This window comes from Ipomoea nil, unplaced genomic scaffold, assembly GCF_001879475.1.
Source record: "Ipomoea nil cultivar Tokyo-kokei standard unplaced genomic scaffold, Asagao_1.1 scaffold2690, whole genome shotgun sequence".
NCBI lineage: Eukaryota > Viridiplantae > Streptophyta > Magnoliopsida > Solanales > Convolvulaceae > Ipomoea > Ipomoea nil.
In genome coordinates, this window is record NW_017619118.1 from 1,446,752 (window position 1) to 1,472,666 (window position 25,915).

General features: G+C 37.6%; 1 protein-coding gene across 1 annotated transcript; it reads right to left on the reverse strand.

Annotated features, from left to right (window-relative positions):
* Nucleotides 1–6,431: 6,431 nt before the first annotated feature.
* On the reverse strand, nt 6,432–10,371 carry LOC109155075. Its single transcript, XM_019302802.1, has 4 exons — nt 10,364–10,371; nt 9,705–10,269; nt 6,825–6,926; nt 6,432–6,776 (listed from the first exon to the last, which is right to left on the reverse strand). Exons 1-4 carry the CDS (start codon nt 10,369–10,371, stop codon nt 6,432–6,434), a joined length of 1,020 nt encoding a protein of 339 aa, XP_019158347.1.
* Between the last annotated feature and the right edge of the window lie 15,544 nt (nt 10,372–25,915).

Genomic DNA, 25,915 nt, shown 5'->3' on the forward strand with positions numbered 1-25,915 from the left:
CACTGACGGGGCAACTAGACAAGACTTGACTGAGAACCCGGAAATGCGGGTGGCCAAGCCGATTATGCCAGATTTGCGGAGACGCTTTATCAGACAGGAAAGCAACCGGGGCTGGGAAACTGAGAGTGTACATACCCCCCATGCTAGGACCTTTAAGTAGTATTTGGTTGGTGAGACAGTCCTTCACAAAAAAAATGAAACGGGTGAAATTCAAAATAAACCTTGTTGTCCTGTGTAAATTTCTGGACGGATAATAAATTAGCACATAATTTTGGAACATGAAGTATTTTAGTAAGTGACAGTGATCGTAACGGGGATGGAATTGACACGCAACCTGTATTGAGAATGGACAAACCTGTGCCATCCCCGACTCTCAGATTCTCGTTACCCGTATAAGGCTCAGTTTCACGTAGAATGGTGGCATTTGGTGTAGCATGAGCATTGGCTCCTGTATCTGGAAGCCAAACATTAGAAAATGGCGCAGAACTGAAATCATCCTGGGGCTGGTTACATGCTATATTGGCAGTGGGCACAGGTTGATGATTATAACTCCCAGCTGGCGGAGCTGCATTGTGACCGGAGACATTGGCATAGCGCTGGTAGCAAGTTAAGGCTGTGTGACCGGGGATGTCACAAATTTGGCATCTAATAGCTCCACGACCACGATGTCCCCTACCCCTCTGTCCGCGATGATTTCGGCCACGTCCGCGGCCATTACTCGCAGGGATGTAAGCCGGTGGTTGCTGAACCAGTAGAGCCGCCGGCGAGGGAGGTGCTGAAGTCGCAAGCTTGTCTGGAAACAAATAACTATGCGTGGATGGCAGATCGGCGACCTCCGATATTGTTAAAGGAGTGGCCTTTGTTGTCAAGGAAGCAGCCAAACCACGATATTCCGGACGAAGTCCCCGGAATATATGGAGGTTTTGTTCGTCGAGGCTGACTGGTCGGCCGGCCTGCGCTAGTTGTTCGACAAGTATTTTAGCCCGTCCAAGATACTCTGATGGGGTGGAATCGCCCTGATGGAGATTGTGCAGCTGTGACAGAAGACCCAGAGACCTTGCTCGTGAGGAAGACCAGAGGGCAGATTCCAGCGACATCTACACAGCTCGCGACGTTGAGTGACCGATCGCAAGATACAGTGTCTCCTCGGCAAGGGAAGAAATCAGCATGCTTAGAATGGATTGGTCTTGTTGAATCCATTGAGCATGACGATGATTGGTGGCCGGCGGCGCGTCGGAGGAAGATGCAGCAACAAATTTCGGCGGGCACGCGGTTGTGCCGTCTACGAATCCATATAGGTTTTGCCCACGTAAAAAGGGAACTAGCTGCGCTCTCCAAAATAAATAATTTGTGGCAGTCAGCTTGATGGACACGTAGTGTTGAGCTTGATGAAGCATATTTGGGGAGGAGGGGGGTTTGATCGGAGGTGTCTGGGGTGACAGCAGCAAGAGCCCTGTCAGATGAAACTGCCGGTGCATCATTTGCAGCAGGCGGGGAGTTGTTGTTTGAAGTGGTGGCCATAGGATCAAAAATGGCTAGGCTGATACCAGATTGAGGAAATAAGTTTTGTATTTGATTATTATTCACAGAAGAGATGATACAGTATTTATATCCATAGACTAGCACAATAAGAGGAAGATATCTAAAGAATAGCACCTAACCTGCATGAGAAACTAACTACCTAATAACAACAATTAACCCTAAACATCTTCTAGATAAAGATTATAAATATTGATTACAGTGCAAAAGCTTTGAAACGCAACCAGGAGACAAACTCTTCATCAGAACAATATCACCAATAAATTAAGCATAATTAATTCATGATTTGCTTTAGAAGCATAACACAGATTCCAAAGATGTGAAATAAAAAGGTAAAAGGTAGGAAAATGAAGAAAGTAAAAGAATTGCTTATGCCACTACTGCTGCGCCAAAAGATGAATCACACGCCTAGACCTTGCCGTTACCGCAATCAGCCATACCTACCGGAATTTCTGCTGCCAACGGAGAGTCTTTGTTCACTGCCATCGGAATTGGTTCTGGGCAAAATTGATGATCGGTGATGGAGATTTTCCTCCTTTTCATACTCCTTCAGCGCAACTTCTTTTTCCGCACTTTCTCCCTGCTATTGAAGACTGCTCGCCAACGACCGAAGAAATTGCTCCGCGAGTTGCGATCTCCTTTTTCGCGTGGTGTTGACCGCGCTGTGTTCGATGATCCGAAGTTGTTGGCGCATACTAAAACTTCTATTAAATAACTTACAATTAAAAGCTTAAATACATTATTTGAGTCCTAATATAACTAATCTACAATTATTAAACTCCTACTAATCAAGTACTTCTAAAACTAATATTAGTATTAGTATTATTATTAAATTAACATCAATGAATAATTGGACTCACGGAATTTAAATAATAATAAAAAATTAAATAGTAAAACAACATAAAAATCAACAATATTAATAAAAATTACTTATAGAAAAAATAAATAAAAAATTGATATAAATTAATCAATTATTGCAAATTAACTACGAAAAGATTATTTAAAATAATACTAAAAATAATGTTTATCAAATCTCCCCACACTTATTTATTTGCTTGTCCTCAAGCAAAAGCATTGTTAAAAGGGAATAAACAAAATTAAAAACAAAATCAAACATTAAACTGAGCTTTAACCGAATAGGCTTTCACATTTATTGATCTCAATGCAAGGTTAGTGTCAACTCAAAGAGTGCATAAAACAGTCGACTAAAAATTAAAAACTTTAACAACTAAAATAAATATAAAATGTGTGCTCGTGTGCTGACACCCCTTATATGAACTATATAAAAACACAATAGAAAAATATGAAAATTTCACCAAATTCAACCTAAACCAAATTCAGAAATATTCTACCACAGTGCAGGTGCAAAACATGAATGAAATAAGGATCAAGGCATTTATTAAAATTGAAATGCAATTTCTTGTCTCTTCCAAAGTTAACTCATTATTTTTCTATTTTGACTTTTTTCAAAGAGAACTTTCCCAAAAACCTCGTCATTTTACGCCACACTTGTTTGGGTTTTCAATTTTGTGTGTACTCATAAACCAGATCACGACACTTATTTATTTATGGTACATGTGTAGGTGGCTGTTTCAGCGGACTAGAATCTCTGAGATTAAAGCAAATAAAATATAATGAATAAATAAATAAGACACTCTCATTTATTTTAAAAAATATTTTTTAAATACTTTTTTTAAAAGATTTTTCACATCACTTATGCCACAAATATGATCCTTGAACCAACACACTACACCACAATTTATAGCACTCAAAAATTATTTAAGAATTTGAAAAAGGTAATATAAAGTGAAAGATACATATAAACTTCTAAAGAAATTGTATAGAACACATAAAGGTATTTGTGATTTTTAAATTCTATATTTTTTTTCTTTTTGTTTTTTTTTGGGTTTTTTTTTTGTTTTTTTTTGTTTTTTTTTTTTTTTTTGACAAAGTTATTCAAAATATAAAGAAATTAACAACTAGCCACATGCAATATACTCACTAAGAGTTGACAAAAATATGCATTATTTCTATCAACGAATATTTAAAAGACTCATAAGGGTAAATCTCAACTAAGGCTAGAATTCTAATATAAGAAGGTTTAAGAAAATGTACATAAGAAAATTAAAATGTTTGAAATTTTTTATTTTTTTCTGATTTGTGGGTGAAACCCCTTCCCCACACTTATTTCCAACATTGTCCCCAATATTGTGAGATGAAAGAAAATAAGACAAAGAAAGTCATCCTTTATTAGACTTTTTATTTGTGGAATTCTCATTTAGCCCTGCAATTTTAGAATAACAGGAAGAAATCGATTTATCAACGCCATTCAAAAGATATTCTTTTTGGAGTTTATCGAACTCCAACGTACCATCTTCTGCAAAATTCAACCCCTTAACTGCAAATCGATGGTTAGATCTTTCAGACAAATGCATAGATGTAAAAATGGGAACCTCAACAGTTTCATTAAGCACATTGTTGGTCAATTTGTTTGCTTGAACATCAATAGGGACTGGGGGCAAATAAAGCTTGTGAGGCACATAAGGATTATCAGATTTATGCAATTGATGCTCATTTTCAACAATAATTTCATTAGCTTCATCGTTCAATTTTTCAATCATTTCAGTTTGTTTAAACGTGATATTATCTATTAACTTGGTTTCATCATTCAGAGCATCCTCAGGTTGACTAGGTAACTTACCTGGCACATGCCCTTGCCCAAATTTAACAATTTTCTCTAAATGTGCTTCCAATCTTTTAAAGCAAGTCTCGTTTTGTTCACCTGCTTCTTGGGGCTCATAAGCTTCTTGTTGCATCTGCAACCATTGATCATGTTCTTCTTGTTGCTTTTGAAACCGTTTATCATTTGCTTCTTGTTGCTTCTTGGTGGCCTGTATGTACTCCTGCAGGATATCTTCCAACGATGGTTTTTTAAGTTGGGGTGACTTAACTGGTTGAAAATCATTTTGACTATTACCCCAATAAAAATTAAGATGACTAAGTTGAAAATCTTTTTGATCATCATCCCAAAAATTAAGATGACTTGATTGAAAATTATTTTGATTATAATCACAATAAAAATTGGGATGACTTGGTTGAAAATCACTAGGTTGATTTGGTTGAAAATCATTTTGTTTATCATCCCAAAAATTAGAGTGATTTTTCCAACCCGAATTATAAGAATTATAAAACGGGTCATGCACATGCCGTTGATTAAAATCATTCATTGGACATACCTGTCAAAAACCATTATTAAAAGGATTATTTTGGTTTGACAAAAAAGAGTACATATTAAAATGTAAAATTTTTCAAATATTTGTGTGATTAAGAATGAAAAAGAATTTTGAGAAAGTAGAATGGACTAATGAATCAAATAAATGAGCAAGATTAAATTGAAGGAAAAAAACAAATGACAATAATAATAAAGAGATTGGAAAAAACAATTCAACTAATAAAGGGAACAGGGAAATAAAAACAAATATAAAGCAATGTTTATATAGACGAATGAATTAAATAAAATGCAAGATTAAAAATGAAAACGATGACAATAATGAAGGGATAGCGAAAATAAAAATAAAAAAATCAAGCACTTTAGGAAAGAAAAAGAACACAACAAATTAAATTTCAAAATAATCAATTTCCCGGTGTAATTTTGCATTTCCTCATTTTTAATCAGATTAACTGGATTAACCAACTGATGAAATGGACTGACTGATTCAGCGATGAAGTCAGTCAGTAAAACAAATCATAGAGATGTTTAAAGAAAGAGATAACAGCACAAAGCAAAACACAAGATGTTTACCCAGTTCGATACAGTGTGTATCTACGTTTGGGGGACGATCACATAGGCGTCCAATCTACTTAATCATAATCCAATGTACAATGGTAGAGAAACAATAATCTCACCCATGTGCCCCACACAAGGTACGTACCCAGTCTACAGAGGTTTAGTGGACTGTTGAAGGTGGAGAGCCATGCATACAAAAGTCCAATGAAATCCCTTCACTTGGAGAGCCAACTCTGATGCAGTCCACATCAATGACGCTCTTTACAGTTGTTCCCACAACAGTGTGATCGTATTGTCCTTTCGTTTAAGCAGCAGTGATTCTTCTCAAGTTCTTCATCTTAATCACCATGAACATGTTGTATTGAGAAGAGGCATAGTAATCAAAGATCTGATCTCATAAAAACTGATAAGGAGTGTTTCTTCTCTCTTGAAATCATAACCCTAATTCTCGTTGAATGAGGATACTTATAGTTCCATAGTTAGAACACTCTCTTCATAGATATCTTTGATTGTAGATGGTAGGACAATATTTGAAGAATGTAATCTTAAAGATTCGGTCCATAACTTTCCAAGACATATACGCTGATCTTCTTTCCAAAGCTGTCTTCTGTAAAACCGCGTACAGCTTTTAAGTAAACAGCTTCCTAAAACAGATCTTCAGTGTCAGTCCTTCTGTTGTTGTACTTAATTGATCAGTCCGCTATAGAAAAAATTGACACTAAGCTATTCTTATCTTAGTATGCCATAATAATATTGCCAATTATAAGTTGGGGTTTTTTGAGCAATTAAAACACTAACAAACTCCCCCTTTGGCTATTATTTGGAAAAACAACTCGACTACGTATAAAGACTCAAAATGACAGAACTAAGATAGGCTAACATAAAACCCAATCAAAAATCTGATTACAAAGCATAGCGGAAATAAAAAAACACAGCATACAGGTCATGTTGGATTAAAAACAACAGTCAAAAAAACATTTTTCCAAAAAAAATGGCATCACAATCAAACGCCCAACCAGGGCCAGAAGGTGCACAAAACCATAAACCATAAACACTCCCCCTGAGTTCATACTCCCCCTTTTTGCCAATGAGAGCCAAAGCATGGTCAAGCATTGGAGAGAGTCTCACTGTCAGACTTTGCAGGTTCAGCAGCAACAGCCTCAGACAGGCTTAAACGAAGAAGAATAGTGGCCAATTCTGTGCGAGCCCCTGTCAGCTGTTTTGCAATTATGCCATGAACCGTCTCGAGCTCAGAGACTCTGGCCTTCAACTGGATAGAAAGTTGGAGATTCCTTGCATGCGGAAAATCATCCGCCATTATATCAGCTTCAGAATTGGAGGGGGCAATCACCGGTGTAACATCACAGATATGATCTCCAGTCAAGAGACGTCGGTCAACCGTATAGAGAAGTGTCGGATTGATCACCTCACTAGCCGTAGGCTCAAGGCCCTGTGATGTAAGGATTCCAAAAATCAAATTTGGAAAGGGCAGTCGTACCTTTTGTTCTCTTGGGTGAATCATTGTGAGAATGTGATAGTAAATCCACGACCCCAGATCAATGGACATCTTTGTGCCAATTCTGAACAAGAGACTGGCCAACTGCTTGCCAACAGTATGGAAATGAGCCGAAGGGAGTGTAACACCCCGTGTTACGACCCCTAACCCTAACTGAATATTTAATCATTTACCCTAAAAAGAGAATTAAAAACCCATTAATCAACTAAGGAAGGTCCACCATAGTCCATGGCTCACATCCCTATAACCAACTCCTTAGTCCTATAAAGAATATAATTAGCAAGCCCATAGTATTTAGACCCCAATTAGGACTCTTAGGAATATATATATATATATATATATATATATATATATATATATATATATATATATATATATATATATATATATATATATATATATATATATATATATATATATATATATATATATATATATATATATATATATATATATATATAGGATCATAGGAGGCACCTAGATCTTACACCACAATAATCTCTCACCACACAAGAAGTTCCAAGAATCCCATTAGGAGAAATCAAGAAAGAAGGAAGCTTAAAGAAAGACCCTTCATAGCCAAGGAAATTAATTAAGGCTAAGAGGTAACCCATGTCTCAACAAAACCTATTTTCTTCGCTATAATCTCCTTCCTTAGCCTCCCTCTACATTCTTGTGTCTTGATTGAATTCTTCTATGATAATTGTGTTATGTTCTTGATGATTGACAAGATGATTTATATGCTTTCTTGATAATCTTGGTGATCTTGATGTTAAAAAGGAGTTCTTGGTTACGATGTGATGATTCTTGACGGATCTTGATATTTCTTGATGTTAAAGATAAAATATGTTCTTGATGATTTGGGTGGGATTAGAGCCCTAGGTTGGATTGGGAATTTGTATTGTGATGTTCTTGATTTATATTTTGGTGGGAATTCGCATGTTAGGGTGTTGTTTATATTTAGAAGTCGTAATAGGATGAGGCCTACATGATTCTTGCTTTTGATCCGTTAATTGCTTACGTGGTGTCGTTATTTGTGTTTAAAAGTGTCTAAGCATGGTTTCGGGTTCCACAAAGGTTCCCGGGAAGAATATATGAGAAAAGAGTTAGTGGGGGGGTAGGGGAACCCGCCACCTACCCGTTGCCCAAAGGGGCACTGCCCGGCAGCGGGCAGCCACCGGGCAGCCGACTGCCCGCCGGCAACCCGCTACCCGGAACAGCGCCCTCCGGCGGGCAGTCGGCGGGTGACCCCCACCCACCGGCTACCTGCTGGTCCGTACCCAACCCCGGGTCTTTGGCTTTCCCGTTTGATGTTCCCCGCTCCCCATGGTGTCCCAACGGACCCTGTATGTCGTGCTTGAGTCTAGTTTGATATTTCGGGCACCATTCGTAGGTTAAATGAGTCTTAGGAATTGCATGCTAGTTGAATTGGTAACCCGTTGACCTAGGTGGAAGTTGTATGAACCCTTAAGACTATTCTTAGTAAGTGAATGATCACACGTAAGTTTATTTATATGTCATTCCCCTCCCAAATTTGCTACTACGTGCTCCTATGTGTTATGTGTTACATGATCCCCCATCTTGGTTATAGGCCAATTGGGTGGTTCCCGGACTAAGGTTCGGAAGTCGGTTGAAGACCGAAAGGATTGTTCCCGGACTATGGTTCGGAAGTCTGTTGAAGACCGAATGGATTGATCCCGGACTAAAGGTTCGGAAGTGGCTGAAGGCCAATGGATTATTCCTGAGCTAAGGCTCAGAAGTGGCTAAGGCCAAATTGATACACTTCTTGGGCTGCGGTCCAACTATGGGCCTCGGTGCTATGACCCATCGAACTGAACGCGCCAGGCGGTGTGTAGGGCCAATAAGCCGAGGAAGGTTGTAGTCCACCGACATGAGTAATCAGGCGGTGTGTAGGGCTACGGCTGGCTGCGATCCACCGAATGATGGGACAGCGGTGTGTAGGGCCATAGTCTCCGAGGATCTTCGCCCACCGACTGAGTATAGCTCAGCGGTAAGCCAGGCTTGATCCGTTATGATCCACCGACTGTGCGCATCGACGGTGTGTAGGGTCGTAAGTCCCCCCTTGTAAAGGGGATCACGGTCCACCGACTGGGTGCGTCAGCGGTGAGCCGGATCGTGGTCCGACGTTGAGTTCGTCAGCGGTTCTCAAAGGGTTGGTTGCGATCAACTCCCCTCATACCACGGTACTGAGGTAGGGTGCTGCGGGGCTGTGTTAATGCTATAAGCATTAACCCTCATGTTCAGGGCATGCGATTGGTCCCGTGGCGCCATTAACGGCAATGTGATATGATTGATGATTGAATGATGATGTGTTTGAATTAAAAAGTGAACTATGACCTTAATTGTGTAGTCCTTATAATGTTATCTCTACTTAACTGTTTATCATTGTTTGATGTGTTTGCCCCTACTTGCTGAGTCTATTCTCGGTTTTAAAACTAGTGTCTCTTGAGTATATATCTTCCTGCTTCAAAATGATTTTTGTATATATATATATATATATATATATATATATATATATATATCTATAATGTATTTCAACGCGTTGGAGTGGGTTACCAGCATCTCTCGCTGAACAGATATATTTGGCTTTCAGGCATAGATGAGTAGACACTGGAGTGCGCTAGAGATTTGAAGCGTAGAGTAGCTAGTTTCACTTTCGGCCTGCGTGCCATACTTATGTATTGACATCGTTGAGGATTTTAGATAGTTCGCCTGTGCACCTAGGTTCTCTAGCTCAGGTGTGGCATAGCACCCCATACTTTTATGTTATATTTCGGAATTTAATGAGGATTTATCTTTATTATATAAGTTTTAAAAGATCCAAAAATTTCGGGGTGTTACAGGGAGCCAGTTGTGCAGCGCAAGACGGTGGATAATAACATACTTGGAGGTGAGTTGAGAGCTAGGTAGAGCATCCTTATCACCAGTAGGCCATCTATCAGCTTGTCCACCAGTGATCGTTTTGGCCACTAAATCCCAGTTAGTAATTGCTTCCTCTTGAACTCCTTGCAGACCATAATACTTATTAATCATGTCAGGGCCAAAAACATACCATTTCCCTCGAAAGAAAATCTGCAATGGACGCACCCCAGACAAATTGTCTATCTCATCATTGAGATTACAATCGAATTCATACGTGACCAGCTTAGAATATGGGCAGATAGCGGAGACTGTCTTCAGCAAGCCGACTTCACTCAGCAGTGGTAGAATGTCGCAAACTGAATTCATCTGGTTTTCATCAACAGATCTTTGGACAATCAGATGTCTCCTGACCATGGTGGACCATTTAGCTTGAGCAGTGGGAGATACAAACTGAGGCTTGTAAATGGAGGTGTCAGGACTTTCAACAGGCTGAATATCAGGAGTAATACTCCGACCTCTGGAACGTGTAGAAGGTTTCCCTTTTCTGGTAAAGGATGTGGGAACGACAGCAGGTTGAACAGCAGCAGTGCCTTTTTGCTTAACAGATGAGCGTAGTGTTTTAAACACTTGTTTTAAACAGCAGCATTGCCTTATAGTTCCATAGTTAGAACACTCTCTCCATATATATCTTTGATTGTAGATGGTAGGACAATATTTGAAGAATGTAATATTAAAGAGTCGGTCCATACCTTTCCAAGACATATACGCTGATCTTCTTTCCAAATCTGTCTTCTGTAAAACCGAGTACAGCTTTTAAGTAAACAGCTTCCTAAAACAGATCTTCAGTGTCAGTCCTTCTGTTGTTGTACCTGATTGATCAGTCCGCTGTAGAACAAACCGACACTAAGCTATTCCTATCTTAGTATGCCATAATAATATTGTAACACCCCCCAAACACGACCTATATAAAAAGGCCTTAACACCTACAGATCATACAACAAAACTAGAACATCGGAAGAAGATAAAACGAAAACTGGATAAAAGAAATCCAAACGGGGTGTTATGCCACGTCTACTAAACACGGTAAACGCTACGGCGATCAATCTGCAAGTGTATACATCTATCCCAAAGACATCAGTCTAAAACTACATTGGCGCACAGGCCACAAAACAAGGATAAAGGTACTAAGCTACCAGGCACTAGACGTCGCGCTCGTCTAAACATCACCTGAAAGATACAAAGATAAACATTGGGACGACGCCCGGTCAGCGATAATGCTAGTAACCCACCAATACATGTGAAATATCATACATAAATAGATATAGGTTGTAAAGCCATTTTCGAAACGGAATACATAAGTGTATAAGTCAAAAACCAAGATCAGCAGTCAACACAAGACTCATCACTCTCAAAGATAACACGGGAACACATCCCAAACCACTAAGGTTAACCACAACGCAAAGGATAAATACAAGACCGATGGCAACACATGCCCTTGTGACTACACACGTCACAAGAAAGAGAACTCACAACAACGGCTACACAAGCCCTCGCGACATCACCCATCACGAGTTGATATGCCTTCCTTATGCCCTGTTCCAACCTTATGGCTACCCCCAACCTTATATCTTCTTCCAACCATTACCTCCAGGACCCCTGTACAGCCAAGTCCAACCTTATTCCCCCGGGACCGTCGTCCCCCACCAACAACCACCAACGAGACCACCAATTCATAGTACACAAGGTACCGTACACGGCAACACAAGCCCGGATAACACATGTTATCCCCCAAAAACGTGAACATTACACAAAGGCCACAACTCCATAATCACGTCACGGCCACCACGAGGACCGCTGCAATACCTTGGTGACTAGTGTCCCGTACCACTAATCGTGCAATCCAGGTAAAGCCACACACGCACCACAACTCAACAAGAGTCAAACAACGGATCACAACGAAGGTATGAAACATACTCAATCAAGGAACGGGTCACAACCCAACAACATCAACGATGAATGACACAAGTTATCATCAACCAAACGGAAGGTACAAACAACACACACGCTAGCATTAAGACAATAAACTAGCATGCTTAATGTTGGTCCCAAAAGAGGCAAGGTGAAAGTCTAGAGGGGGGGTGAATAGACTTTCAAACTTTTTCGCACAGCACAACAATTGCTAAGCCAGAGATAAACCAAAACTCTTAACTAGATTGTTAGAGTATGGTGCACAGCGAAAATAAATAAACATAAAGTGTGTGTGAGATTGTGTGAGCAGTATATCTCGTGTAGAGCGAATATGTAAAGAGCAGTAAGTAAAGAAAGCAGTAAAGAACACAAGACAATTATAGTGGTTCGCGAGGTGGTGTAATCCTCCTACTCCACTTGCTCTTATCTCCAAGAGCAATTCACTATATCTACCACTTCTTGGTTCCAAGATACAATGAATTTCCGTGATCTAGTGCTTTGATCACAAAGCCCGCACTAATCACGCCCAGTGACACCACACTGCTACTTCGGGTTTCACGTCGCCGCGCTACTATCCCAGGATTTCACGACTCCGCGTTACTTTCCCCCCGTCTTCCACACTCCGGTAGAAACGTATCCCGTGATCTGGTGCTTTGATCACCAAGCCCACACCAATCACGCCCAGTGCCTCCGACACTGCTGCTTCGGATCTCACAGCTCCGTGTGACAATCCAGGATTTCACAGCTCCGTGCTACTTTCCTCCCCTCTCTTGTTTTGCTCCAAAACAAGTGTTGTCTTGCTTCCAACTTCTGAGACTCTGTAGTTGATCTTCAATGATGCGCAGGTCTCTTTGATGAAGATAAACACTCTGGATTGATTTCTCTTGATAGCTCTGAGTGTTTTCTCTCTTTGAATATATCAAGTAAAGCACTTGATATTTTTGCTCTGCTTTGCTCTGTTTAAGAACTCTCAAAATATTTTTTCTCTTGAAGCTCTCTGAGTTCTTTTTTCTTTTCTCACTTCTCACTTGAAGATTTTTGGTATGCTCTGTACCAAAATGAGATTTTTGATCTATGCTCTTTCAAGCTTAATTGCTCTATTCGATCCCTTTTATGGATTCGAATTTTCTGCTCTTGCTCTATTGTATGCTCTATGTTTTTCCCCATCTTCAAGTCTTCATATCTTCATCATTTTATAGCTGGTAATGAGAATCTGTCCGTTGGAAAGAGACGCTCTCATATTTTTGAAATCTTGTATCTTTTTGTCAGAGATCTTATCTTATCTTCTGCAAAGATGTCAGAAAGGATAAGCTAGCCGTTGTTAGAGCTTCATCTCCATGTAAATGAGCTTCCAAACTTCATCTGATATTCCTCTGGTTTAACGTTTGAGTGAGAGTATCTGGGTCTCAGTTTTGGTGTAGAATGGCTTCTCTGATCAACTCTGAAGTGGTCCTTGTATCTTTGGAATTTAAAAAATATTCATTGATTTAATCCCATACTAGTTAAACTAGGATTTTTCCTTGTGAGAATATTTTCACTGTAAGTTCATCTTCATCTTCTTCATTCTCACGTCTGGGTGTTCTCAGACTTCAAACTGGCTTTGAACTTCCACCCAATTTGAATTTCTCCTTTGTAATTGACACGCAATTTCAATTGGCTTGTAATTGGCACCCAATTTGAATTTCTCCATTGTAATTGGCTCCCAATTGACTTTGACTTGCAATTGGCTCTCAAACTGCTCCTGGTGCTTTCAATTGCTTCCCAATTTGACTTGTTGACTTTGACTTCGAAATTGGCTCCCAGACTTCTCCTGGTATTGAATTTCATCTCAATTCAATTTGATCTCCATGTCTTCTTTGAATCGGTCCCCAACTTGAAATTGCATCCCATACTACAACCTCAATTGGCTCCCAATTTCAATTCTTCATTGGCTCCCATCTTGAATTGATTCCCATGTGAAACTTGCTCCCAATTTCAATTGATTTCAATTTCTCTGAAACTGGCTCCCAATCTCAATTGCTTCGAACTGGCTCCCAATTTCAATTGCTATGAAATCGGCAATTGGCACCCAATTTGAACTTCTCCATTGTAATTGGCTCCCAATTGACTTTGACTTGCAATTGGCTCCCAAACTGCTCCTGGTGCTTTCAATTGCTTCCCAATTTGAATTTACACCCAAACTGCTCCTGGTGCTTTCAATTGCTTCCCAATTTGAATTGTAAATTGGCTCCCAGACTTCTCCTGGTATTGAATTTCATCTCAATTCAATTTGATCTCCATGTCTTCTTTGAATCGGTCCCCAACTTGAAATTGATCTCCATGTCTTCTTTGAATCGGTCCCCAACTTGAAATTGCATCCCATACTACAACCTCTACAACCTCAATTGGCTCCCTTTCAATTCCTCATTGGCTCCCATACTACAACCTCAATTGGCTCCCAATTTCAATTCTTCATTGGCTCCCATATCTCCCATCTTGAATTGATTCCCATGTGAAACTTGCTCCCAATTTTGATTTCAATTTCTCTGGCTCCCAATTTCAATTGCTATGAAATCGGCTCCCAAGTGCAATTGCATCTCAATTCTTCATTGGCTCCATTGCATCTCAATTCTTCATTGGCTCCCATCTTGAATTGATTCCCATGTGAAACTTGCTCCCAATTTCAATTGATTTCAATTTCTCTGGCTCACAATTTCAATTGCTATGAAATCGGCATTTCTCTGGCTCCCAATTTCAATTGCTATGAAATCGGCTCCCAAGTGCAATTGCATCTCAATTCTTCATTGGCTCCCATCTTGAATTGATTCCCATGTGAAACTTCTCAGTTCTTCATTGGCTCCCACCTTGTAAAATTGTTGATGGTGAGTTTTGAACTTGAGCCATTTCACATGGCATATCAAGCATCATCCACTTCGTCCGTACAGCTTTTGATTAAATCTCCAATCACATTTGATGTACTCCTTTCTTTCCATAGATGCTTGATCTCCAGGTCAATTTCATGCATTCTTCCAATATTAATTTTCTTCACGAAAATTCTTCTGGGATATCTTCTTTGAGTAGCATTGACGTGATTTCATATCATTCATCTTCTTCTTCAATTTGTCATTTTCTCCAGACAAATTCTTGATTTTAGGCTTTATATCTTCTTCTTCTATTTTCATGCATCTTCCTCTGTTTTTCTCTTTTCCAATTTAAATAATTTCCCGATCATGGTCTAAGACTCTACTAGACTTATAAATAAAATTGGGGGATCTACAAATACAAATTTGGCATATCAAAACCATTACACTTTATTCCTAACACTTAACAACGGAGAAACTCAAGGTAGTTCCGAGGAACACACAAGACACCTCTTGGTCCAACGAAACACAATGAACTAGCATGCTTATCAACGGGGAAACCAAAGATAGTTCCGAGGAACACAGAAGACACTTCACGGTTCAACGAAACACAATGTTGAACACTTTGCACGATTCAAAACACCAAAGTCCTACATGGATACCTACCATATAGTTCTAGACATACGAAACATCAAGAAGAGGCTCAAATAGTTCCACAAAGAACATCAGGAAGTCAAAAGACCAAATACCAAGTCAAACAAATCACGGGGAACAAATCCCATCTCAACGCCAACCATGTACCCGCGGGTAGTGCCCCACCCGTGGTTCCGCCCGCGGGAACACCTTCCCACAAGGCCATGTACCCGCGGGTAGGCCGGCGGGTGGTGCCCCGCCCGCCGTTCCGCCCGCGGGTACAATCCTGTACCACAACATATCCCTATGGGGATTTTCTTCTCCAAACACAAATTCAAGTCCAAAACATGCCAAATCTCACCCAACACAACAAAATGACTTGAATCATGGAAAATGCCAAGCAATGGCACAAAGGAACCCTAAACACAAGCTCTAGATATGCAATATCACAAGACAAATGCATAAACCCTCACATTTAATAGCAAAACACATGTAGAATCCAAGAAATCACATATAGGTAAGAAAAATAGGTTTTGTAGAGCATGGGTTACCTCTTGTAGACCAAAAGACTTCACTTTACACCACAACAAGCTCCCCACAAGGCTTACTTTCCAAACCCACTTCAAGATCAAACCAAAAGATCATAAAGATCCTACCTTTAAGAAAAAGACAACTAAGATGGAACCAAAAACACAAGATGAACTTAGATCTTACCTTCCTAGATGCCCAAATAGGTGAAAGGTTGAATCTTGGTAGCAAATCTTGGAATCTTGACAAGGGTCTCAACTTAGCTTGGAGAATAAGCTACACTTCTTTTCTAGAGAGAAGGTAGAACTAATTTCTAGGAAATGTAAGGAATGAAATGAAGAAGTCTTCTAGGTTAGGTTACAATACTAACTCTTGGTGAAAAGTCAAGGATACCCTTACTAACCCTTAGAAAGTGTAAGGAACAAGGGAACTCCCCTCAAAGCTCAAGGTACAACACAACTTAAAGGTTGACTAGTCAAATACTTGTCCATGAGTATTAAAAATCAGGATTTTAGGAATTAATTCCTCAAATAAAATAGGATTGGATTAATCACTCAATTAATCCATGGATTGAATGTGGATTTTTGGGGTGTCACAAATATTGCCAATTATAAGTTTGGGTTTTTTGAGCAATTAAAACACTAATACCCGGCAATGACGCCAAAAATTGATGGACAATTTTAAATAGTCCTCGCAAGTGCACGAATCACTATAGTAATAGTGTGCAAAAGCAAGGGTCGATCCCACAGGGAATTGATACAATACAATTTAATAGCATGAAATTAAAACAATTGACTTAACAGTTTAATAATGATAAAAACGAAGATCAAAGATAAGAATAAACTCAAGTGCAGGATAATTAAATTGAGATTCAAGAAGCTAGATAAATGAATAGTTAGGAACCAAAGAAATCAAATAACAATCAAGATGAAAAAGCCTAGGAATATGAATTAATTACCATTTACGATCAAAGTATAAAACATAATACAATTGGCAAAATTAAGCTTAAATGATTACAAAACATTCATAACAATATCATTCCTAGAAGAACAATTTAGCAAAGCATACTAAAATGTTAAATGAAATTGAGATTAACAACAATTAACCCAAAACACCTTCTAGATAAAGATTATAAATATTGATTACAGTGCAAAAGCTTTGAAACGCAACCAGGAGACAAACTCTTCATTAGAACAATATCACCAATAAATTAAGCATAATTAATTCATGATTTGCTTTAGAAGCCTAACACATTCCAAAGATGTGAAATTAAAAGGTAAAAGGTAGGAAAATGGAAAAAGTAATAAAATTGCTTATGCCACTATTGCTACGCCAAAAGATGAATCACACGCCCAGATCTCGCCGCCACCGCAATCAGCCGTATCGATCGGAATTTCTGCCGCCAACGGATAGTCTTTGTTCACTGCCACCGGAATCGGTCCGGGGCAAAATTGATGATCGGTGATGGAGATTTTCCTCCTTTTTAAACTCCTTCTGCGCAACTTCTTTTTCCGCACTTTCTCCCTGCTATTGGAGACTCGCTCGCCAACGACCGAAGAAATTCCTCCGCGAGTTGCGATCTCCTTTTTGCCGAGGTGTTGACCGCGCTTTGTTCAATGATCCGGAACTGTTGGTGCATACTAAAACTTTTATTAAATAACTTACAATTAAAAGCTTAAATACATTATTAGAGTCCAAATAATGATTGAGTAAAAGGCAAATTATTGGTCCACACAGTGTTATGTGGACAATTATAAAAAGTACATTTTTAATATACTAAATGTACATTATTTTTGGACTGAATGTACATTATACAATATAATGTATACTCAGTTCAAAAATAATGTACATCCCCTGAATACAATGTACATTATTTTCGTATTGAATGTACATTATTTTTGTACTGAATATACATTATTTTACAATATACAAAATATGGTCCACACAACTTGCGTAGACCATGGTCCACACAATAATGATTGTTATTAAACTCCTACTAATCAAGTACTACTAAAACTAATATTAGTATTAGTATTATTATTAAATTGAGATCAATGAATAATTGGACTCACAGAATTTAAATAATAAAACAAAATTAATAAGTAAAACAACCTAAAAATAAATAATATTAATAAAAATTACTTATAACAAAAATAAATGAAAAAAATAGATATAAATTAATCAATTATTGCAAATTAACCCACACAAGATCGATAAAGAATAAAAAACCACAAATCGATCTTGAGCACTTTGCTTCTTCCTCTTTTCTCATTTCCAATCAATATCATGGCAAGAAGGAGCTTAAGATTGGCATATATTGTCAATCAATCAAAAAGAAAAGCATCCTACCAAAAAAGAAAGAGAGGGGTACGTGCTCAAAAAGCTCAATGAGTCTTTGGTAGCATCCGCAATCTGCAGTACCGACCGGAATTTCTGCCGCCAACGGAGAGTCTTTGTTAACTGCCACCGGAATTGGTCCGGGGCAAAATTGATGATCGGTGATGGAGATTTTCCTCCTTTTTATACTCCTTCATCGCAACTTCTTTTTCCGCACTTTCTCCCTGCTATTGGAGACTCGCTCGCCAACGACCGAAGAAATTGCTCCGCGAGTTGCGATCTCCTTTTTCGCGTGGTGTTGACCGCGCTTTGTTCAATGATCCGAAATGTTGGCGCATACTAAAACTTTTATTAAATAACTTACAATTAAAACCTTAAATACATTATTAGAGTCCAAATATAACTAATCTACAATTATTAAACTCCTACTAATCAAGTACTACTAAAACTAATATTAGTATTAGTATTATTATAAAATTAAGATCAATGAATTATTAGACTGACGGAATTTAAATAATAAAACAAAATTAATAAGTAAAACACCCTAAAAATAAACAATATTAATAAAAATTACTTATAGCAAAAATAAATAAAAAATAGATATAAATTAATCAATTATTGCAAATTAACTATGAGAAGATTATTTAAAATAATACTAAAAATAATGTTTATCAATATTACTCTAAAAAAAATACAACCAATAATTTATTCAATTTACCTCATATATGTCGCCTTATAAATATCATATAATCTCAGCATGCATTATAACCCACACAAGATCGATACAGAATAAAAAACCACAAATCGATCTTGAGCACTTAGCTTCTTCCTCTTTTCTCATTTCCAATCAATATCATGGCAAGAAGGAGATTAAGATTGGCATATATTGTCAATCAATCAAAAAGAAAAGCATCCTACCAAAAGAGAAAGAGTGGGGTACTTCTCAAAAAGCTCAATGAGCTCACCGTTCTTTGTGGTGCGGATGCTTTTTGAGCACGTACCCCTCTCTTTATTTTTTGGTAGGATGTTTTTCTTTTTGATTGATTGACAATATATGCCAATCTTAATCTCCTTCTTGCCTTGATATTGATTGGAAATGTGAACCAGGAAGAAGCTAAGTGCTCAAGATCAATTTGTGGTTTTTTATTCTTTATCGATCTTGTGTGGGTTATTATGCGTGCTAAGATGATATGATATTTATAAGGCGACATATATGAGGAGAATTGAATAAATTGTTGGATGTATTTTTTTTACAGTAATATTACACCCTGTCACGAATATTTTTTCCTAATAATATAGATTATATGACTTATTATGGTTATTTTATTGATTTTTACTATTTAATCATTAAGCTTAGAGAATTCTATATTAAGAGTGATGCAAAATGTTCTCGTTTTAAATTTACTTCTTAATATTATAATCTTGACGTGCAATTACTTATTTTAGTTTCATTTTTTATCACATGTGGTAGCTAGGTCAATTCTTGACACACACACAACAAAACATAACCTAAATTTGTTTTTTTTTTTAAATGCATAAAAATCAAATGATTTTTAAAGTTCTTGATTTATAATCTTTAATGCTTAACTTTGAATGTTATGTATTTAGTTTAAGTTTTTTTGTGTGTGTGTGTGTCAAGAATTGACCGAGCTACCACATGTGATAAAAAATGAAACTAAAATAAGTAATTGCACGTCAAGATGATAATATTAAGAAGTAAATTTAAAATGAGAACATTTTGCATCACTCTTAATATAGAATTCTCTTAGCTTAATGATTAAATAGTAAAAATCCAATAAAATAACCATAATAAGTCATATAATGTATATTAGGAAAAAATATTCGTGACACGGTGTAATATTTGATAGACAATTTTAAATAGTCCTCGCAAGTGCACGAATCACTATAGTAATAGTGTGCAAAGGCAAGGGTCGATCCCACAGAGAATTGATACAATGCAATTTAATAGCTTGAAATTATATTAACTGACTTAACAATTTAATAATGATAAAAAACAAAGATCAAAGATAAGAATCAACTCAAGTGCAAGATAATTAAATTGAGATTCAAGAAGCAAAATAAATGAATCGTTAGGAACCAAAGAAATCAAATAACAATCAAGATGAGAAACCCTAGGAACATGAATTAATAACCATTTACGATCAAAGTATAAAACATAATTCATTTGGCAAAATTAAGCTTAAATGATTACAAAACATTCATAACAATATCATTCCTTATTGGGAGATGAAGGATAGTAGAGGGGTATTTTTGTCTTTCTCCTACCCCGGTAGTTATAACCGTCACCATTATAAGAATGGTCGGTTCTCCTCTTGAATAAGTTTTTTGTATCTTTCTTTTCATTCAAAACAGAATGGCACACTCCTTTTCTCTTCAACCATTTTGCTGACTTTACTTCATCCACATGGTATTAGAGCGCTTTCATCCGAGCTCCTATGCCGCGCGTCGTCACTGGTGGAGCAGGTCAGGAAGAGGATACCACTCCACCGCCAACTCAATCACCGATCCACACGACTTCGTCGACGATTCCGTAGGGAAATCCTATTCCACAAGTACAGAGGAGCTATGGTGCTGAGGATGTGGAGAATCCGTACCTATTCAGCACAAGTGATAGCACGAACCTCATCCTTGTTAGTCCGCCATTGGTTAGCAGCTCCAACTACGGCTCATGATAGCGGAATCGTAGCCATGTAGATCTCCAGCTATATTTGATGTTCCTGTTGTGTTGCCTCTTAACGGTAGACCGTTAGCCATGTTTTGCCTCAGACCTGACTCAGAACTCTAGATGGTGTATTGGTATCTACTGAGCAGTCTGAGTACCGTAACTGAATGTGCTAACATCCAACGTCCTGTATCCCATCAATCCAGGATTATATTAGGCACAGAGTTTGGTTGACTAACAAATACTAGTTATTAAGTCCAACCAGACCACTTAATAAGCCTAGTCAACTTGCACCACTTAATTAAGGCCCTATTATATAATATATATTATTAGGGAAAATCTTATAGTATTTCCATGAGAATCGCCTTAGAGGTGAAAAATAAGTGGTGGATCATTGATAGTAGCGTTGCAGCGCCTAACAGAGAGGATAATCGATACGGACCTTGGAGACGATGTAATCTAATGCTGTGTTCATGGATCTTCCGATCTGTGCATCCTTCCATTGCACAGAGTGTTATGCATCTAGAAAGTTCCAGGGATGTTTGGAACGACTTGAAGAGACGTTTCACGCAGTGTGATGCTAAGCGTATATCAGCATTACAAAGCGATATCTACAGCTTGAAGCAGGGATCTCAGTCCATTAGCGATTACTATACGAAGTGCCGGACCATGTGGGAGGAGATGAACACTTTGAGGCCACTCCCGCTATGCAAATGCGATCCAAGGTGTAGATGCGATCTAATCGACGAGATCAGGAAGGAGCGCGAAGTTGATTAGGGGATTCGCTTCCTTCAAGGTTTAAATGATGATTACAATGCTTTGAAATCTAATGTTCTTGTTTTGGATCCGTTACCGGAAGTCTACAAAATATATGTTATGGCTGAGAAATTAGAGATGCAGATCAGCTTGACGAAGTTAAACATAAACAACCTTGAGATCAGCCATGCTAATTCGATCCAAGCTACTAAGATGGTTCAGAATTCCACATATGATTTGGTTGCTACGATTAACACTTACAATGGTAAGAAGTACACAAACAATGGAGGAAGCAAACCTAAATGCACATTTTACGGGACGATTGGACACACTATTGACAAGTGTTACAAAAAGCACGGCTACCCCCCGGGGTGTGTGCCGGGCTTCAAATCCAAAGCCAAGCAGCAAGGAACAGCCTCTGTGGTGAATAATGTGACAGACCTAGGTTTTCAAAAACATATGGCAGCCATTCAGAATCAGATGAGACAACCTTCTAGTTTTCTGGTACTGTAACATCTATTTCTCTAATTTCCAAGTTCAATGAGGACAACAGAGAAGGCAAGTCATCTATCCCTTATGTTAATTCTCTATCTCTGTGTAACTCAACATGGATTGTAGATTCTAGAGCCACTGATCACATTGCATGTTCCCTTGAGACATTTGATGAGTATTATGTGGTTGAAAGGGATGAAGTTAGCCTGCCTACTAGGGAACGAGTTGCTCTCATGCACAAACGAAACATAAGATTTGAAAACAATCTTTGGCTAAAAGATGTTATGCACATACCATCATTCCAATTTAATATATTGTTTGTGAGCAAACTTCTCCAAGATACTTCATATAATCTGGTTTTTTCGTCAGGACAGTGCTTGATTCAGGAACCTCTTGGGATGACGGTTGGTTTAGCTAAATAGGAAAAAGGGTTGTACATCATGATGAAGCCACCACTGAATTCTATTCTTGATCACGGGAAATTGGTTATGCAATGTAATAAAGTTGATATTTGGCATCAATGTTTATGACATTTTCCTATAAATAAATTGCATTTGCTTAAAGATATACCGAATGACAACGATTCGCACATTTCTGGCAGTAGCAGAATCTCAGAAATGGAATATCCATCAAATGGACATAAACAATGCGTTTCTCGACGGTGATCTTGATGAAGAAGTTTACATGGTGCTTCCCCCTGGTTTTCAAGCAGAAAAGCTTAATCAGGTTTGCAAATTAACAAGGTCTCTTTGTGGACTAAAGCAGGCAAGTCGGCAGCGGAACTCAAAATTAACTACTGCTCTGCTAAGCTATGGTTTTAAAAAATCAAGTGCTAATCCCTCTCTCTTTACAAGAGGCAATGGTGATCAATTCATTGCCCTCTTGGTCAATGTTGATGACATATTGGTGGCAAGTGGAATGATGGCTCTTACACAAGAATTGAAGAACTCACCGAATGCAGCTTTTAAAATTAAGGACTTGGGGTCCCTAGGCTATTTTCTAGGCACCTCTCTTGTTTCAGGGCGATCAAAAAAACAAGCAACCGTATCCAAGTCTTCATCCGAGGCAGAATACCGCGCCCTTGTTACGACAGCGTGTGAAATGCAATGGCTAACCAGTTTACTCCAGGATTTGTGTATAAACATAAGCAGCCCTGCAATGGTTTACGGTAATAGTAAATCAGCTATAGCAATAGCAGAGAATTTCGTCTTTCACGAGAGGACCAAACACATCTTGATTGATTGTCATATAATAAGGGAAAGGGTGGCTCAGGGACTAATCAAGTTGCTCTCGGTTGCTTCCATCAACCAAGTTGCTGATGGTTTTAACAAACCTTTAGCCTATTCTCTGTTCAACGTTTTTGTGTCTAAGATGGGTGTCCAAAGTTTGCAGACTCCAGCTTATTGGGGGGGGGGGGGGGGGGGGGGGGGGTATTGGGAGATGAAGGATAGTAGAGGGGTATTTTTGTCTTTCTCCTACCCAGTAGTTATAACCGTCACCATTATAAGAATGGCCGGTTCTCCTATTGAATAAGTTTTTTGTATCTTTCTTTTTATTCAAAACAGAATGGCACACTCCTTTTCTCTTCTACCATTTCGCTAACTTTACTTCATCGACATTCCTAGAAGAACAATTCAGCAAAGCATACTAAAATGTTAAATGAAATTGAGATTAACAACAATTAACCCTAAACATCTTCTAGATAAAGATTATAAATATTGATTACAGTGCAAAAGCTTTGAAACGCAACCAGGAGACAAACTCTTCATTAGAACAATATCACCAATAAATTAAGCATAATTAATTCATGATTTGCTTTAGAAGCATAACACTGATTCCAAAGATGTGAAATTAAAAGGTAAAAGGTAGGAAAATGAAGAAAGTAAAAGAATTGCTTACGCCACTACTGCTGCACCAAAAGATGAATCACACGCCCAGACCTTGCCGCTACCATAATCAGCCGTACCGACCGGAATTTCTGCCGCCAACGGAGAGTCTTTGTTCACTGCCACCGGAATTGGTTCGGGGCAAAATTGATGTTCGGTGATGGAGATTTTCCTCCTTTTCATACTCTTTCAGCACAACTTCTTTTTCCGCACTTTCTCCCTGCTATTGGAGACTGCTCACCAACGACCGAAGAAATTGCTCCGCGAGTTGCGATCTCCTTTTTCGCGTGGTGTTGACCGCGCTTTGTTCAATGATCCGTAGCTGTTGGTGCATACTAAAACTTCTATTAAATAACTTACAATTATAAGCTTAAATACATTATTAGAGTCCGAATATAACTAATCTACAATTATTAAACTCCTACTAATCAAGTACTACTAAAACTAATATTAGTATTAGTATTATTATTAAATTAACATCAACGAATTATTGGACTCACGGAATTTAAATAATAAAAAAAAAATAATAACTAAAACAACCTAAAAAGCAACAATATTAATAAAAATTACTTATAGCAAAAATAAATAAAAAATCGATATAAATTAATCAATTATTGCAAATTAACTATGTAAAGATTTTTTAAAATAGTACTAAAAATAATGTTTATCAAATCTCCCCACACTTATTTATTTGCTTGTTCTCAAGCAAAAGCATTATTAAAAGGGAATAAAATAAATTTTTAAAAAAATCAAACATTAAACTGAGCTTTACCTGAATAGGCTTTCACATTTATTTATCTCAATGCAAGGTTAGTGTCAACTCAAAGGGTGCATAAAACAGTCGACTAGAAATTAAAAACTTTAACAACTAAAATAAATATAAAATGCGTGCTCGTGTGCTGACACCGCTTATATGAACTAAACAACAACTCAGTAGAAAAATATGAAAATATCACCAAATTCAACCTAAACCAAATTCATAAATATTCTACCATAGTGCAGGTGCCAAAACATGAATGAAATCAAGATCAAGGCATGTATTAAAATTGAAATGCAATTGCTTGTCTCTTCTAAAGTTCACTCAATATTTTTCTATTTTGACGTCTTCCAAAGAGAACTTTCCCAAAAACCTCGTCATTTTACGCCACACTTGTTTGGGTTTTCAATTTTGTGTGTACTCATAAACCAGATCACGACACTTATTTATTTATGGTACATGTGTAGGTGGCTGATTCAGCGGACTAGAATCTCTGAGATTAAAACAAATAAAATATAATGAATAAATAAATAAGACACTCTCATTTATTTTTAAAAATATTTTTTAAATACTTTTTTTTTAAAAGATTTTTCACATCACTTATGCCACAAATATGATCCTTGAACCAACACACTACACCACAATTTATTGCACTCAAAAATTATTTAAGAATTTGAAAAAGGTAATATAAAGTGAAAGATACATATAAACTACTAAAGAAATTGTATAGAACACATAAAGGTATTTGTGATTTTCAAATTCTATATATATATATATATATATATATATATATATATATATATATATATATTGTTTTTTTTTTGACAAAGTTATTCAAAATATAAAGAAATTAACAACTAGCCACATGCAATATACTCACTAAGAGTTGACAAAAATATGCATTATTTCTATCAACGAATATTTAAAAGACTCATAAGGGTAAATCTCAACTAAGGCTAGAATTCTAAAATAAGAAGGTTTAAGAAAATGTACATAAGAAAATTAAAATGTTTGAAATTTTTTATTTTTTTCTGATTTGTGGGTGAAACCCCTTCCCCACACTTATTTCCAACATTGTCCCCAATATTGTGAGATGAAAGAAAATAAGACAAAGAAAGTCATCCTTTATTAGACTTTTTATTTGTGGAATTCTCATTTAGCCCTGCAATTTTAGAATAACAGGAAGAAATCGATTTATCAACGCCATTCAAAAGATTTTCTTTTTGGAGTTTATCGAACTCCAACGTACCATCTTCTGCAAAATTCAACCTCTTAACTGCAAATCGTTGGTTAGATCTTTCAGACAAATG

Excerpts from the sequence above, each read along its gene's own strand:
- LOC109155075 (XM_019302802.1), bottom strand. Across the intron at positions 6,927-9,704 it reads CGCTGCACAACTGGCTCCCT|TTGGCCAGTCTCTTGTTCAG; the intron begins GTAACACCCCGA and ends GTTGGCAAGCAG. Across the intron at positions 6,777-6,824 it reads TTCACCCAAGAGAACAAAAG|GGCCTTGAGCCTACGGCTAG; the intron begins GTACGACTGCCC and ends CTTACATCACAG.